Here is an 18339-nt window from a genome sequence, read left to right on the forward strand (position 1 = left end):
TGAATGCAGGAGGAAACCAAAGTGCCCAGAGGAAACCTACACAAGTCACAGGCGGGTGTGCATACAAACTCCTTACAGACAGCACTGGATTTGTACCCACGTTTCTGGTTACTGCAAAAGCATTGCGCTAACTGTGCTGCCTGGATCAATTTCTGCAAAGGCTCTTCGAAGGAGGGCGGGAGAGATGAGGAGTCGTCGAGTCCATGGAAAGAATTAAAAAAGGATCAGAATTTTATAGATGGAGACTTTCTGGATTGAGCACCAGTGGCCGTCATTGGTCAGGAGAGTTGACTAATGGGTGTGGTGGTGTAGGTTTCAACACAAGTCTAAGAGTTCTGGGTGATGCTACTCCCTCACCCACTAAACACCACTTAAAACAAAGTTACGGATTTCCACAGCACAACTCATCCATGCCAACATAATTGCCTTTTGTCTTCTTTACAGTATACCAAAGGAAATTTTGTGTAATATTACATGACATTAAAAGAATCTTGAACTCTGGGCAGATCCTTTTACCTGCATTTGGCCCATATGGCTTCAAAACCCTTCCTCTCCATATAACTATCCTCATACTGAATGTTACGGTTCAATCCACTTGGACAGCTTCATCTGGCAGCTCATTCTAGATACAGACCACCCTCCAAGTGAAAAGGTTGTCGCATCTGTCCCTTTTAACTTCTCTCCTAGTGTTCTAGAATCATCTACCCTGGGGGAAAAAGCCAGCAACCAATCTCTTTATCCACGCCCTTCATTATTTTATAAACCTCCATGAGGCCACCCCTCAAGCCTCCTTCACTACACATGATAAAGACCCAACCTATTCAACATCTCCCTTCAACTCAAGGCCTCCAGTCCAGGTGGCACTTTGGTGCATGCCCTCTGCACCTCTTCCCATTGACTGATGGCCTTCCTATTGCTGGGCAACCAGAACTGCTCACAGGGCTCCAAGTGCAAACAAATTCATCCTCAGCCAAGTCCTCAGTCCACTAATACTGCAAGGTGTCGCACTCTGCCTGACTACTGCTCCTCGGAGATCTTTGGTGCCATTTTACTCCCGTGGAGTAAATGCAATAGGAGCGGCACGGTTAGCATGACCCTTAGATAGCATCAGCAACCCAGGTTCAAATGCGACACTGTGTGAAAGGAGTTTGCACATTCTTCATGGGTTTCCTCCAGGAGATCTAGTTTCCACCCACCCTTCAAAACGTACTGGGGGTGGGGTCGGGGATGTGTTAATTTGAGTGTAATTGGGTGGCATGGGTTTTCATGACTGGAATCAGCTTCTACAAATAAAATAGTGCTGTATTTTTTTTTTTAATTAAATCTTTGAAGGATTGGGAGAAGGAAGACCTGCATTTCTTTCAAATAGAAAATAATGGTGGGGCATTACAAAGCTTGGCCACTGAGGAAAGCAACAAAGCAATTGGCTACATTTGCGTATCCACCCTTTCAAACTTAGAAAATTACAGCACAGAAACAGGCCCCTTCTAGTCTGTGCTGAACCATTTTTCTGCCTAGTCCCATTGACCTGTAGCCAGTCCACAGCCCTCCATACCTACTCCATCTATGTACCCGTCCAAGTTCTTCAGATGTTAAAATTGAGTCCGCATTCACCACTTCAACTGGCAGCTCATTCCACACTCCTGTGTGTGAAGAAGATTCCCCTCATGTTTCCCCCCCACCATACTTTTCCCCTTTCACCTTTAACCTATGATCTCTGGTTTGTACCTCACCTACCCTCAGTGGAATATCCTCAGTGGAAAAAGCCCACCTTTATTTACTTTGTTTATCCCCTCAATTTTAAACATCTCTATCAAATCTCCCCTCAGTTTTCAATGATCCGGGGAATTAAAGTCCTAACTCGTTTAACCTTTCCCTGTAACTCAGTTCCTGACATCCGGGCAACATTCTAGTAAATCTCTGCACTTTTTCTATCTAATTGATATCCTTCCTGTAGTTAGGTGACCAAAACTATGCACAGTACTCCAAACTTGGCCTTCTACAACTTTACCAATAACATCCCAACTCCTATTAAACTCCAGCTTACCAAAGATAAGGGGCTGGTAGGCAAACCTCAACTCTTTTTCAGTTTATTGGTCTCTGATTAAACAGGGTCAACTATTGGTTGCTGGGTCTTTAAAAATCGCAACCCCGACTCTACTCGGTTACTCTTGCAGCTCAAATCCTGCAAAGGATTAATCTTTCCTCAGTTAAAGAATGCAGAGATGGACTTTGCAGATTCGCAATGTGCCTGCTAACATAGAGCAGTAACCCCTCCAGCAGCCCAAACTGTCTGCATCGGGTGTCACATCAGAAGCCCAGTGAGAAGGCCATATCCATCATTCCTGCTTTTGGTCATTTTTAAGTTCAAAGATACAAGACTGCAATGGGTCCTTCCGGCCTACGAGCCCAAACACACCCATGTGACCAATTAACCTACTAATCCCATACATCTTTGGAGGATGGGAGAAAACCGGAGCACCCAATGGACACCCACAGAGACACAGGGAGAACATACCAACTCCTTACAGACAGCACCAAATTCAAAGTGACATCGCTGGCGCTGTTACAGCATTGCACAAACCGCTGCATCCCACTTGTTTTATTTTCTCAGTTCTGCCTATTCTCATCTCAACAGGCTTTGTCTGTGTATAGAGGTGACAGAGCCAGGTAACTGATCAATTGGACTGTTGAACCCTGAGGGAGTTCTCAGCTTAAAACAAGGGCACAACACACCTACAAACATGTTGATACACATCCCATCCAATATACACAAGCATGGCTTGCTCCCACACACCCCCTACACACATCTCCACTGCCACACACCGTCCACCCCCAAACACTTTCCCCACACACATTCCCCCCTCCTCTCCACCCATACAGGGGCACACACATGGATTGCTCCCTGCACAAAGGGGCAAACATGTCCTCTCTATACTGGCCACAACTGCAAAGTTAACTGCATTTCTGAAGTTCCTCACTAGCTGTAAAGCTCCCTGAGGATATCGAGAGATCAAACAGTGTGCTGCAGAAATGCTCTTTTTTTTTGTATCAGTTGCATGTGTCTCGCCCCTTCTCACAGGCCTGGGATGTTTTAACTTCAGCGAACACTAATTATCTCGGCAGAGAAGTTGCCCGGTCACAGGGCTCAGAAGTGCATAGTGGAGAGGCAGAGCAGCAGCTGATGTGGTCTGTCCTCTCCCATACAGTGGGCCCAGGGCCTGTGATCTGTCTCGTCTCTCAATGCCAGCTTATCAATGACCAGACTCCTGTGGGCAGCAAAGTCGTTAGCAGCCATGTTTCAAAATTGCAGAGGACAAACAGTTGAAAAGAAGAACCAAGGGTAATGGGGATCAAGCACAGAAGCCGAGGCCTGTGGTGAATCAGCCATGACAACGTTTATTGTCATAAAAACTCAGCTGGTCTTAGTGTTCACAAGAGGTAAAGATATATTTCGGGCCCAAGCTTTTCTTTAAGGTACAAGACATGAGAGCTTATTGTCATACATGTGTACAAGGTACACATGTACCAAAGATCTTGCTTTCTTGCTTCAGCCTCATGGGCTTTTTTTTTAAGAAACCAATTCAAATAGTATCAATTACCATCCCAAAAGAGATGGTAAAGACAAAGGGTACATAATAAATATTCACAATTGGCTGTCTAACATGGGTTGGACCCACACAGTGAATGCAGAGATCTGGGGAGTGTTGTAGAGTAGAGGGATCCAGAAGAAGAGCCACATATCACCTTGAAACTGGAGTCAATAAGTAGATAGGGTGGTCAACAACGGCTTTCAGCACATTGGCCTTCATCTGTTAGATATTAGAGAATCGAAGTTGGGAGATCCTTGCAGTTGTACAAGACATTGTTGAGCCCCATTTAGAGCACTATGTACCGTTTAGGTTGTGTACCTCAGGAAAGGTGCTGTCAAGTGTATCAGAGGTTCTTTTGTGAGCAGATCAGTTGACATCCCATACATAATACAAGTAAGACACTGAATGGAGTGGAGAGTTACAGAGAGCGATCAGATGGGATGGAACAAAGGCAGCATCATTTTTACTATTTTGGGCATCATTCAGGAGATTGATAAAGGCAAGAAAGAAACTGTCCTTTAGTTTGGTAGCACCCTCACACTCATGAAACTCCTACCTGAAGATGAAACCCAGTAATAAATCCAGGGATCATTTCATTAATGCTGGAAATTTCAGGACCATCACAGAGGACAGAAAAATCAAAGGGGTGGAGGGCACCGCGATCAACTGAAGCTGCCCTTTTATGAAATGGCGATTTTTGTGTGGTGTTAGGAAGTGGTCCATTGTCACATGGGAAAAATGCAGATTGCAGGGTTACTGAATGGAACTCAAGTCCATTGAAACCCATGGCTTATTCTCAGTGGGCATATGAGGAAGGGCCAAGGGCCATGCCTGACAGCACGTTGCCATCATAATAGCTTAGGTTACAGCTGCCAAATGGGAGCACGAGAGAAGAATCAAGAGTGCAATGAAGCGGCAGATTTCTTCAATTATCCTTAGACAACAATGGCTGTGGGGTGCAGTCTTCCAATTGGATGTGGTTTAATTCTATTCCTTGTTATACACTTAAAAGATTTCCCCTTCACAATTTCAAGGTATGAGGGAGAGGAGTTCCTAAACAGGCAAATTTACTGTGTTCCAAAGCCAATCAAGTCTTCAGCAACCAGATACCACACTGCTACAGACATGAAGGGGAAGTACTGGATGTCCACTTAACACATACCATACTGCTAGACAAGAAGGGGAAGTACTGGATGTCCACTTAACACATTCTACAGAGGGGTTGATCTTGAGGAAAGTCGGTGATTCTTTCATTCAATGTGGACAATATCAATAATGCTGAAGGACAGTACTGTCAGTTATGATGTCTCAAGATCATCATGGAATGTTTGTTCTACACTGTCCCATCTCACACTCCCAGGGCAGGGAGAGCATGGGTTAGATCCAGTGAAGCTCCCTCTACACCGTCCAACTATACCCTGTACCCTGTGAGTCAGTGTAATCCAACGCCCTGAATTTTTGTCTTAATGTTGCACTGCTTACCATACTTAAGTATGGATTGACTTGCATGGACAGCACACAAAATGAAGCTTTCTATGCTATCTCAGTGCATGTGACAATTCTCTGTTGAAGGGTGTACCATAGTCTCTTGAAGAGCTTTTTCTTGAATTACCCATCAAATTATTCAGTAACACTTGCATGTTCTCTCATCATCTTCTTTCCCATGAGTTGAACAATTCTCCCTGCATGAGGTTCAGCAAATTCTATCAAGATTTTTAAGACCTTCTATTAGCACATTTCAATCTCAAAAGAGATGATACTTGGATCATTCATCCCTCCCGGACATGTGCAATCTTGTATTTCTGCTATCATGTTCTCCATTTCCCTTCTAATAGCCCAATATCCTTTCTGTAGCCTCCAGAACTGTACACAGGGCCTTACATGAAGGGTCAATACTAGTTTAATTAACAGAGGAAGCTTCTTTTCACAAGATGAATGTTGACCCCCCTTGTACCTGTCCATTTGTCCAGCTCAGGTTACAAAGGTGTCCTGATCAGCAAGGAGTTAGACAATCAGTCAACGCACGAGGAAAATGCAAAAGGTTACCTGGGCTGAAAGTCACAGTGGATGGAGAAGTAGTGCTGATTGTGGTGGTGGATGTGCTCTGTAACCCAATTAGCTTGGCTTCCAAGTCCTTTGTGCAGGGAAGCACCATCTCAAAATTGCGGCTGTACGCACCCAGCCTTAGAAGTTGACCGATACAAAACTTTTCTTGACGAGGTAGTCGTCCTTTATGCAACTTCTCCAAAAGTCCTGGAAGTCAACGGCACACGTTTATGAAATAATCAATATCTCACACGCAAGACTAATGGTTCAATGAGCAGACAAGAGGTGCTCAGTGTGTGATAGCAAGGTGATACAGGCGATGGGGTGGAGGGTGTATTTTAAAAGGTAAAGATTTGATTCATTCGCCTGGAATCTCCAGTTCCATCAACTCCACACGATTGCTTATTTTAAGCAAGATTGGCAGTGACCAGGAGGGACACAAGCTCCTGAATCTTTTTGGTCCCTGCAACTAAAGGGCAAAGAAATCTTACTCAGGAAAAAGAGGCTAGCAAGCTTGGGTTGAAACATGAAAGTCTGCAGACATCATGATTGTAGTAAAAACAGAAACGCTGGAAGAACTCAGCAGATCTCATAGCATTCAGAGAAGGTAAAGGACACTGCGAGACCATTCAAGTTCCTCCAGCATTTCTGTTTTTACTAGTGAGCTTGGGCCAGAGGAACAGGTTGTGTCTCTTGCCTTTCGGCTAGTGGTTTATTTTAATCTTCCAGCCTGGTGAGGTGGTCACGTGGAACATGGAAATGAGGGCATGTTTGCCTTGAGCATTAAGAAAGAAGGTTAATGGAAGAGAAAGATTAGAGCAATTCATTCACTGGGGGCAGGGGGAATTATCTGTAACCTTCTCCAGCCTTACAAACCTCTGCAATCTCTCTGATCTCCACCTTCGTTCTTGCCTGATATCCATTGCTCCCCATTGACGACCATGTCTTTGGGTGTTGAAGTTCTAAGCTCTAGAATTTCTTCCTTGCATCCTGCCACTTCCATTGGGACATTCCATTAAACCTTCCTGTTGAAGCAAGCTTTGGAACACCTCATGCAATATCCCCACCTGGAGCTCAGCATCAAATGCTGCAAAGCAACTCAGTGATTTACTGCATGTGAGGCGCTATGTTAATGCAAATATTGTACTTGATGACTAGAAAGTGACATACTGAAATGATAAGGATATACTTAACAAAATGAAAGGATTGAATGGATTTAGGCAGGATTATTGATCTTTGACTCAATATACCTAATCAATGGGTAACAGTCAATAACGAGGGAGAGAGCCCAGAATATGTCGATAAGCATTTGAATGATAATGAACAGAACTCTTACCAAACTGACAATTATCATTTTCTTCAACCTGTGGCCCTATGCCTCAAGAGGAAGTGAAGCAAGTGCATGAGAACACTTCCCCCTGCAGGTCCCATCTTGCCTTAAACATCTATTAGTGCCTCTTCATTGCTGCTTGCTCCTAACCTTGCAGCCCCAACAACACTGGGTATAGCAGAGGCACTGCAGAGGTCAAGAAGTCAGCGCACCAACAATGCCATGATCATGCAAGTATTCAGAAGGTGGCCGATGAATTTGAACATGGATCAATATGTGGAATTAAGATGTTGTAGCCATTACTGGTCCTGGGTTGATCCAGTGCTTCAAAGAGATAAGGATGAAGGTAACAGAGGAAAAGGTAACATTGCTAATCAGGGATGGTATCAGAATTGCAGAAAGGGATGACAACGTGGAAGGATTGTCTGCCGAGTCAGTCACGATAGAAGTCAGAAACAGTAAGGGTGCACTCACTCCATTGAGAGTATTCCACAGGCCTTCTACTGGGACACAGGAGCAGATAAGTAGGCAGATTTTGGAATGGGCCAAGCATAACAGGGCTATTATCATGGGGAACTTCTCAAATATTGACTGGTACATTCTTAGGGTAAAGGTTCAGTTGGGGCATAATTTGTCATGAGTTGTGTCCAAGAAGGATTCCTGACAGTGCATGAACAAGCTGACTGGAGGAAGCCATACGGGATCTAGTACCGGGTAATGAACCTGGTCCGGTGACAGAGCTTTGGTGAGTGAGCATTTCAGTGAAAATGACCACAACTCCCTAACCTCAAGGGACAAGGATAGAAGCAAAATAAAAAATTGGCAAGTGTTTAATTAGGGAAGGGATCATTATGATGGAAAGAGGCAGGAACTAGGGAGAGCAAATTCTAAATCAATATCCTTGGGGAAATGCACGCAGAAATGTCAAGAATATTCAAGGACCACTTGTGTGAGATTTAAGATAGTTTGTCTCACTGAGATGGGAAAAAGTGGCAGGGTAAAAGAACAGTGGTTGACAAGAGAGATGGCACTGCTAATCAAGAGGAAGAAGAAACTATGGTGAAGGTTTAAGAAGCAAAAATCTGAAGGGCTCGTGATTACATAGAAGCCAGGAAGGAACTTAAGAAAAGACCCAAGAGAGTGAGAAGGGGGCATGAATAGGTCTCAACAAGTAGGGTGAAGGAAAACCTAAAGGCATTCACCTATATGTGAAGAACAGAAGGATGACTAGAGTGAGGGCAGAACCATTCAGTGATGAAGGGGAAAACATGGGTCGCCAGTTAGCACCACGCTATGACAGTGACCTGATTCGTATCCATCCTGTCTGAAAGAATTTTATGCCGTCACCCCATGACCTGCGTGTGTTTCTTCTGGGTGCTCTAGTATCCTCCCTCCCTCCAAAACATATGGGGTTGGTAGGTTAATTGGGTGTAAATGAATGGCAAGGGTTTCAATATCCAGAAGCACCTTCTACCATGCTGTATCATTAAAATATAAACTTAAATTAAAACCCATGCCTGGAGGCAGAGGAGAAAAGGGAGGTCTTGAATTAATATTTTGCTTCAGTGTTCACCAGGGAGAGGGACCTTGATGAATAAGAACAGGCAAAAGGGCTGGAGGACGAAGTTAAGAAAGTGCTAGATGATTTTAAAAACATTTGGATAGACAAGTCCCCAGAGGTCAGACATAAGGGAGCAAGAGAAGAAATTGCTGGGGCAATAACAATGATCTTTACATCTTCCCTGGCCAGAGGGGAGATATCAAAAAATTAGAGAAAGGCAAATTTAGACATATTATGAAAGATAATAGGGGAAATCCTAGGAATTATAGACGAGCAAGTCTTACGCCAGTGGTTTGAAAATAACTGAGCCTACTACGGAGGATCTTGTCAAATGCTCTTTCAGAAAGTCATAAGACATGGGATCCATGGAACTTTGGCTGCATAGATTCAAAATTGGCTTGTCTGCAGGTAGAACTAGATAGAACATACTTTGCCTGGAGGTCAGAGACTAGTGGCATTCTGCAGGAATCTGGTCTGGGACCCCTGCTCTGTGTGATTTTTTTAATGAATGACCTGGATGAAGAAGTGGAAGGATGGGTCAGTGAGTCTGCAGATGATGCAGAGGTTGAAGGCAGGTAGATAGAGTAGAAGTTTGTCATAGGTTATAGGGATGTAGGCAGGATTTAGAGTTGGGTAGAGGTGGCAGATGGAGTTCCATCTGGCTAAGTGGAAAATTATGCACTTTGGAAAGTCGAACTTGAAGGCGGAGTAAGTGGTTAATGAAAGAATTGTTAAGTGTGGAAGTAAAGAGTGAGGTTGGAGTCCAGGTCCATAAATCCCTCAAAGTTGATAAGGTGGTTGAGAAGACATCTGGTATGCTGGCCTTCATTAGTTGGGAAAAATGAGTTCAAGAGCCATGAGGCTCTACAAAAGTCTAGTTAGGCCACACTTGGAGTATTGTCTTCAGCTACGGTCACCTCATTACAAGGAGGACATGAAAGCTTTGGAGAAAGTGCAGGGAAGGTTTACCAGAATGTTGTCTGGATTGGAGAACTTGTTTAGACTCCTCATCAATGACCAGTTTTACTGACCTCCATTGAACATGGGTAAATTTCCAGCTCAATATCTAAGCATTTCTTAGGGCAGAAGGTACAGAAAGCCTAAAGTTGTCCACCTGTAGATTCAAGAACAGTTGTCATTGAACAACGACAAGGCTCTTGAACCTCTCCATTCTTCCTTAACCCAAACCATAAACTGCTCCAGGACCACCAAAAGATCTGTCTACATTATTCAAATATAATTTCTTGCATGAACAGCAACTGAGAATACAGAAAAAAATCACCTTCATGTGGAATTCAAGCATCCAACAACCTCAAGCAACCAGCAATAAATAAATAAATAGATTAATAAATAATAGATTGCAAGAACCACAAACGTTTAAAATTGGTGCACCCAGTATTCAGTTCACCAATTTATTATTTATTTTTCTGCCTTGGCACATTATGGTAATTTGTGCAATTATAGTTGGTGTATTTTACATATCTACAGCAAGTAAGAATGGAAGTGCATCACTGCATTGTTCGGCAAATTCATATTATCCAAACATTGTTCATCACCAAGGTTTCCATAATGATCGACACCTAGACATCACTCAAACTATTTTAGATAACATTATATTTCTCTCTTGTTTACATATCTTTTCTTCAGTACAGATGTTTTCAGATATATAGAAATACTGCCTGACCTGCAGGAAAAAGAATCTCGGTTATATGTGATGACATGGATGTACGCTGACAATAAATATGAACTTTGATAAATAAGGTGGGTCTGTCAAACTAACCACTTGATCTGGACATGGTGTTCATTGAAAACAAATGCAGGTTGTGAGCTACTGGTGTGCATTGTGGAGGAACATGTGACCTGTCTGGTACCTGGTTGAAATACAAATTGAGGCTTATGTAACCTCACCTGCCAATCAAGGGTTAGATCAGCCCATCTGTTAGGCTGACATGTTATTGGCCCCTGGTGTTGACATGTGATTGATCTTCTGGGTGTCAATCAATTGTTAGAGCTGCCCACCAGGGAAACTGATGTGCAATTGGTCTGAGCAGGTCACATGAACAGGCCCTGCATTGAAAAGTCACACTTGGAGCCTGATCATCCTCTTTTGCTGCTGCCTCAAGACCATCACTGAAGTCCAGGCTGCTACCCATGAGCTGCCACAGAGGGTCGACTGCGATGGGCCCATCGAAATCCCAAGCCAATGCTGGAAACCAGTTCATTTAATATACAAGGAACCTTGTATAACAGTTAATACATTCCAAAAATGTTCAGTGTTATGGAAAATGCATTATTCAAAACATTATTAAAATATACTTTAATTAAATATGTTATAAACCTATAATTATTTATTCTTTTACCTAGAACTCTTTACAAACATGTGCATAAAATATTTAAAAGGGATATGTAAAACTGAAAAATATCTTTATTGGCAATAAGTGAACATGGTTTATTTCAGAAAATATTTGTCTAATGTGATTTGCACTTTTGCAATTCCAGCTCCCCTTGCTGGTCTCCAGCAAACTCAGCCCGCAACGCTCATCATGTGCAATCCGTCAGGTGAGGAGGGGGTGAAGGCAGTCTTGGTGTTGTGGAGACACAGAGCTAGGTGATCATGGGACACCTCCCTTCGGCTTTGTTTGAAACAACACTTGCCTGAAGTTGAGACGTCACAGTGACAGCCTGGGACAGGGATGATCTGCCGGGGATGGCGACCAGCCCACCCGGTATGGCCAGGACACCCACCTGGGAACAGGGTCCACCCACCCAAGAACTGCACTGGCCCACCTGGGGACTGACCCGCCGCACCCAGGGACCAACCACATTAGAGTCAAAATGCGTACTGTACAAAATAGTGTTATACAAGGTATCCCTGTTCCTGGTAGTTGTAATTAATTTACTATTCATTAATGTGCTGTGCCTGTGGGCATTGTGTGTTTAACCCTTGTATTCCCAATCAGGAGTTGAGAATGATTAGCAGTGATTTATTTACACCCAATGTAAATTCTTTGTGCATTATTCCAAGTTAGTGTATGTGGGTGGGTGCTTTTTTATGAATTCCCCTGTGTGTAAATAAAGATCACTGATCACTCTCAGCCTGGACTCTTTGAACCCATCAAACCATTTCTGAATACAGTTACAAAACAAGAACTATTGCCCATTAACACATGCACCCCAAATCCTTGTTTACTCAAACCAATGGTCAGCAGATCAGTTTGAGACTCAACCATTGATATTGACAGGGACCACTGCCATTGGAGAGCAGCAGCAATCATCAAGGACCCACACCACCCAGTGCACGCTCTGTTCTCACTGCTACCATCAAAGAGGTACAAGTACCACAAGACTCGCACCACCAGGTTCAGGAACAGCTGCTACCCTTCCACCATCAGACTCCTCACAACAAGCTCAATCAGGGACTCTATTTAAATTTTCTCAATTTAAATTTCTAAATTTAGACATACTGCACAGTAACAGGCCACTTCAGCCCATGAGTCCATGCCACCCAATTTCAAACAGTGAGAGGAAATCAGATCCCCTGGGGAAAAGTCATGCAGATATGAGAAAAACATACAAACTCCTAGCAGGAAGTGTGGGGTTTGAACCCCGGTCCCAACCACTGATGCTGTAAAGGTGTTGCACTAACTGCTACGCCATCTGTCCTGCCCAAGGACTCTTACTTGTGCATTTTATTGATTCTTTTAAAAATTCTGCTTTGCAGTTTGTTTACATTCATTATGTGTACTTTATGTACAACTTTTATTACATTACCAATAAGTGGTCATTCGGCCTGCTTCACCCTCCAGGAAAATGAATCTCAGGGATGTATGTGATGTCATACATGTACTCTGACAATAAATCTGAAATATGACTGTCACCATATATTTATAAATCATTCATCTCTTTTGAACCATTCACCTTCTCTCTAATGTTAGGCTTCCAATGAGTCCATGAATTGTCGTGTCCTCATCCAAACTGTGTGGTAACGATGGAGCTGTCCACCACTGCTGGTGCTGATAGTAAATCAGTGCATCTTCAATGCTGGTGTAACTCAAACTGGAGTGAGAGGCTCAGACTTCACTGGCTTCTGAACAAGACCCTTCCTTGAACAATTTCCCTCTGAGATTTGTCCCATCACAGCACCAATTTCCATGCAAAAAATGCACACCTTCCCATTGGCCAGAGATGAAGCATTGACCAATTGTTTGCCTTTTTTCCCCATGAGCAGCCTCCCCAGCTCACTCACTGGCCACACAGGAAGGTAAAGAGAGAAAACGTTACCTGGACTCTGACTCAAACTGAAAGGAGAGCTTCTGACTGTGGTACTGGCTGTGGTGGTGGTGGTAGTAGAATGCAACCAAAGTATCTTCTTTGCAAGGTCCTTCACACAGGGGAGATCCATCTCATAGATTTTACTGTAGTGATTGTAATGATAAAGTGGGATGACACAATTCCTTTCGCGGCTGGAGAACCGTCGGTTATGAAGCAATTCTTTAAGCCCTAGAAACCAACAGTACAAATTACTAGAAGGGGTTTTGGTTATGCTGCACTCACCAGTAACTTGGGGCACGCGGCCAGCTCAAGGAGATCACAACTTCAACATGAAAGCTTCAAGGATGCAGCAGGAGAAGGAAGGAGATAAATTAGTGTCGTACTTCTTGATGGGAGGATTTTTTTTTTTTAAACCAGGTGAGATTTGAGAGTCATCTTTTCAGAGAAACCCATCATCCCCAAAGTGTTGACATGCAGTGAAAGTTTATCAGCTGTTTAATTCAAGGAAACATTACAACAAATGATGAAAGATGAAAATAAAATCCTTCAAATTTTTATGGAGGAGGAATAAAACCCCTTCCAGGATTATCCGCTTTGTAGCTGAAAGAAGGTGGAAAATTTAATTTTACTGAGAATTGACATGTTGTGAAAAATTATGTCAATAATGATATGGACAATGTCGAAGATGCTTTTAAAGTTACAGTGACCACGTGAACTTGTGTTACCCAGTGCTAAGAGTGTAGGATTAGGATGGATTGGATAGGCATAATGAGTCGAATGGAATTGTTCTGTCTGGTAATGTTTTAGCAATTCAACCAATGTGATCACAGCGATCTCAGAGAATAATTATAAAATAGTCTGAGGTATCTTATGGTAGATCAGAAATTGGGTGGGGGGTGTGTGCAGCTGCGGGTGATCACAACAGAACAGGTTATGAAAGAATCGGAGAGCTAACCTGTGTAAGCATCCAATCAAGGTGACATTTTCACCACAGGACAGGCAGCATCCAAAGTGCATCATCAAGACAAGAGAACACTGTGAATATTGTGATCCCAATAAGAGTAGATGAAAAGTAGGTGCATGTTCATAGAGAGACAGGTAGCAACAGTGGGACTCAAAGTTCCAAAGATGAGGGTAAAGAGCTGAACATCTTTGAAGAGGAGGAATAGAGAGGCAGGATGGAGAGACAGATAGAGTAGAAGAAAGCAGCTTCAACTCCTTGTCCACTCTCTGCATATCCACTGATGTTCGGTTCCACAGATGTCAACAGCCCTTTGATGCATCCTTTTAAGAATCCAAATCTATGTAAGAAAACTTTCTGAAGCTATTTTAACTGTGAGCAGTTTCACAGCCAGGTCTGATGGCATCTTTGTGTGATGCTATTTTACAGCTGAAGATGTCACTAAATTACATTAAATTCTATTACTAAATATTAAGGTTTGTGAAATATATGTTTTCAACAGCCCAAGCACAATACAATGTACACAGCCCTTGGATTTCTGCTATATTTCCCACTGTTATTTGGCCCAAAGGTTGACCAAAGTGATCTTCCTGGTAATGTGAACTCTCATCTTGAAAATCTTGTAATTATTGGTTATTAATCAGAAACCCACAAAATACATTAAAAAAATCACAAGCAGAGCAGTTGCAGTATAGAATCAATGTTTATCATCTCCCACCTCTCTCCATCCATATTGTATTGCCATATGCCTCTCATCTACACATTTCCACTTCATGTGTCTATCCAACTTCTCAATGAATCCACTCATACAATTCACCACAACTCCCTTAGGGCGATCCAGGATCTCACCACTCCTTAGATGGATATTTCACCTAGATTCACATTTGCATTAATTTAGGGACCAATCTAAACTGGTCTTACATGCAGAGTGATCTAGATACATACACACACACACACACACACACACACACACACACACACACACACACAGAGAGTTTCATCACCTCAAAGATCAGAAGTAGGCAAACTATTGGAGGATTTGCAAGCATTTAGAGAAGCCTAGTTTTCATAGTGATAGCCAGCATGGATTTGTGAGGGACAGGTATGGCCTCATGAACCTAACTGAGTTTGAGGAAGTGATTTACCGACTGTCCAAAGAAATTGATGAGGGTAGGGTGGTGATGTGGTGTATATGAATTTTAGTAAGGCATTTGACATGGTCCTCCATGAGAGACTTGTTCAGAAAGTCATGAGGCATGGGATCCATGGAATCTTAGCTGTGTGGCTTACCTGCAGAAAGCAGAGAGTAGTAGTGGACAGAAAGTTTTCTGCTTGGAGGTCAATGACTAGTGGAGTTCCATAGGGATCTGTTCTGGGACCCCTACTCTGATTTTTATAAATGAAATAGACAAAGAAGGGGAGTGATGGGTCAGTAAGTTTGAGGATGATGGAGGTTGGAGGTGTTGTGGACAGTGTAGAAAGCTATCATTGGTAAGTAATTTATTTGGATTTATTTGCCGGCTCCACAGATTTTTTTTTTATTTGACAGAGCAGAGTAACAGAATCTTTCAACCCACAAGCCCATGCTGTCCAATTTCATCATCATTCACCTGTTAAACCAAACTGCTTTTCTTGGGAGTTTTTGCAAGGCCAAGGTCAAAGAGGAGCAAAACACAAAATACTCTATTGGAGGAACCCAGTGGGTCATGCGGCACCATGGGAGAGAAAGAATGGTCAACTTCTCAGGCTGGAACCCTTCATCAAGACAGAGTGCAAAGGGGAGAAAGCCAGGATGGGAGGGATAAGATACAAACCAGAAGAGGATTGGTGAATTGGGGAATGGTGAAAGATGACAGATGGGGAAGGCGATGGGTGGCATTAGTTGATTAGCGAGGAGGCAGTTGATTGGCAGGTGGCAGTCAAAAGGTAGAGAGGCAAGAGACACAAAAGGAGGTCAGGTAGAAGTCAGACAGGGTGGGGTTGGAGAGGCTGGTGAAGGGTAGATGTGCCATACAGGGGCTCTAACCCTACCCTATGTTCCTCATCTTTCTCTGCCCTTTGTTCCTCTTGCCCCTCTCTTTTGTCCAGTACCTGCCAATCCTCTGCCCCTGTCCATCATGTTTCACCCCTCTGATGCACCATCAATAACCACAGAAGATTGAAGTTGTAAAGCTGATAGGCTTTTATGAACTAGCGACTGGAACAGCCATCAACTTCATTGACTGGTCAAGGCAGAGTGGAATGGGGAGCATGCAGAAGGCTATGGGTTGGATCGGTCTTGGCAGTGTTCAGCCAGCCGCAGCCAATCATAGCATTACAGTGGTTTAAAACACCCTCCCTGGTTCACCAATCCCCCTGTACACCACCCCTCCCACTCTGTCCTCATGACACTAGCTGTCTGCTCTATGCACTATTTTGATGAAGGGTCTGAAATATTGACCACCCCCTCCCCTGCCCAAAGCAGCTCATCCTGCTGAGTCCCTCTGGCAGATTGTTTGTGCACCAGTTTCCAGCACTGTGCTTAAACAGAAGAGCCTGCATTATTTTCCTTTCCTTTCGAAATCTAGGCATACTGAGGGAACTACACATCTCTTTCACAAGCAACACTGATGAGTGACAGTTAAATGGGTGGATCCGCTTTGGATAGTTTCTACCGACTTCTTTTGGAAGTGAACAGCACCAACATTAAACCATGAAGTGCTTTGATTGGCTGGTCACAGCTCAGATCAACATGAGCCTCCCAGCCAACCTTGACCCACTTCAAATCCAAACAGATCCACGGCAGGCACCATCACCCTGGCTCTCCACTCAGCCCTGGAATGCCTCGATACCAAGGATATGCACATCAGACTACAGTCCTGGACTACAGCTCTGCCTTCAATACCATCTTGATCGAGGCCTCATCATCCTCTCTGTAACTGGATCCTCGACTTCCCTCTTCTTACAGACCACAATCCATGAGGAGGAGCAATACCTCCTCCATAATCACACTCAACACTGGTGCTCCTACTATATTCCCTCTACAGCTACAACTGTACTCCAAAAAACAGTTCCATCTTCAACTTCACCAGCAATGGCCTGGGTACCAAGTAACGATGAGACAAACTACAGGAACAAGATTGAAGGTGTAGTGGCATGGTGCCAAGTTAACAACCTCTTTCTTCATGATCACGGATGTCAGGAGAGGGGACAGAGTTCTCACAGCTATCCACATTAATGGAACTGAAGGGGAAAAAGTAGATAGAGGAATGAACATCTCCAATGACCTGAACTGGGACAAGCACATTGACAAGACAGTCAAGAAAGTACCAATGTCTCTATAGCCTCAGAAAACTGAGGAACCCAGCAGTATATTCATTAAATATTTTTCTCTTTTCAATCATTTTTGAGGTACATATATTTTGGTTATGGTATTACTTTCTAAGGGTATTTCACATTTAAAATGGTCTTGTGGGGCATTGTGTATCCCACTCCAATAATCTCTGATAACAGGGTAGTCCCAAAAAAATATGGTAATAATTTTCAATTTGTTTTCCACAATTTCTGCAGCAAACAGGGAGGCTATTAACATAATGGAATTTCTGAGAGGGCGCAATAAAGCATCTTATCAGGTTTTTCCACCCAAACTCCCTCCATTTCGGTAAACTGGTCACTTCCATACTATTGACAATACTTCCTCAGATAGAGTTATCCCTCCTTCCTTCCTTCCTTTTCCCATTGTTTTAATGTATGAAGTTGAGTGTTTCAAGATTTGACAGATCCTTAAATATACTTGAAATGGTTTAACTACCATTATGTTTTCCTAAACAGTTCCATCAAACATGTACTTAGTTACATTTTTAACTCTCCTATTAAAAATATTGCATCTGCAATTATCAATAAAATTCTTGTTTTTCTCATGTTTCTCAAAGCATTTCAAAGCTGAATGATACTCCTTTCATTATATTACAAAGAACTGTTATTCCTTTCGCTATCCAGTCCTTCAGCCTAGCATCCAATTTATTCAGTATAAAGTCCAAGTCATACACACACCATTTAAAAACTGCAATATCTCCCTCCAGTTTATATTCATTTATAGTAGTTTTCCATATTTTAAGAGTACATTTAACCCATGGGTTATCAATACTAATTATGTATCTTTGTAGTATGTTATCAGCCAATATAGGGATGGAAAATATCTTAGTGTAGATAACGCAGTGGGCTGAACTGTCACCCGTGCAGCTGGCCGAGTGGCCACGGAGTACTGTGGGCCTGGTCACTGCTCACTCACCTGGCCCGGGGGGGGGGGGGGGGGGTGCTCACCTACAAGATGGCATGGGGCTCCCGCCATCTTTAAGACACATGCCCTTCAGGTGAGTTACAGGCAGAGTGATGTCACTTCCAGTCCTGGATGTCCAGGCCAGAAGGGATTTAAAAGGAATAGAGTCTTTCCTGACTAATACTGTATGTGGTGAATTCATTTTGTAGCTCTACTGGAGCAGTCACTACAAATGGTGACCCTGACTGCAAGATTCAGCTGAAGCTGGAATCCACAGTCAACATGGACGCAACAACAGCAGTTACAGCAACACATCAC

The 18339-nt window shown here is 43.1% G+C and overlaps 1 protein-coding gene across 28 annotated transcripts in view; it reads right to left on the bottom strand.

Moving 5' to 3' along the window:
- Window positions 1–18339, bottom strand: part of robo2 (roundabout, axon guidance receptor, homolog 2 (Drosophila)) — a 1057280-nt gene that overhangs the window by 633736 nt on the left and 405205 nt on the right. For 26 of the 28 annotated variants that reach the window (XM_069889083.1, XM_069889099.1, XM_069889096.1 and 23 more), the window contains one exon: window positions 12812–13030. The exons of the other annotated variants lie outside the window; for them this stretch is intronic. In XM_069889083.1, the coding sequence (XP_069745184.1) occupies window positions 12812–13030 (219 nt within the window). The remainder of the gene's footprint in view (window positions 1–12811; window positions 13031–18339) is intronic. 28 annotated transcript variants of the gene reach the window in all.

This window comes from Narcine bancroftii, chromosome 7 (assembly GCF_036971445.1).
Source record: "Narcine bancroftii isolate sNarBan1 chromosome 7, sNarBan1.hap1, whole genome shotgun sequence".
Taxonomy (NCBI): domain Eukaryota; kingdom Metazoa; phylum Chordata; class Chondrichthyes; order Torpediniformes; family Narcinidae; genus Narcine; species Narcine bancroftii.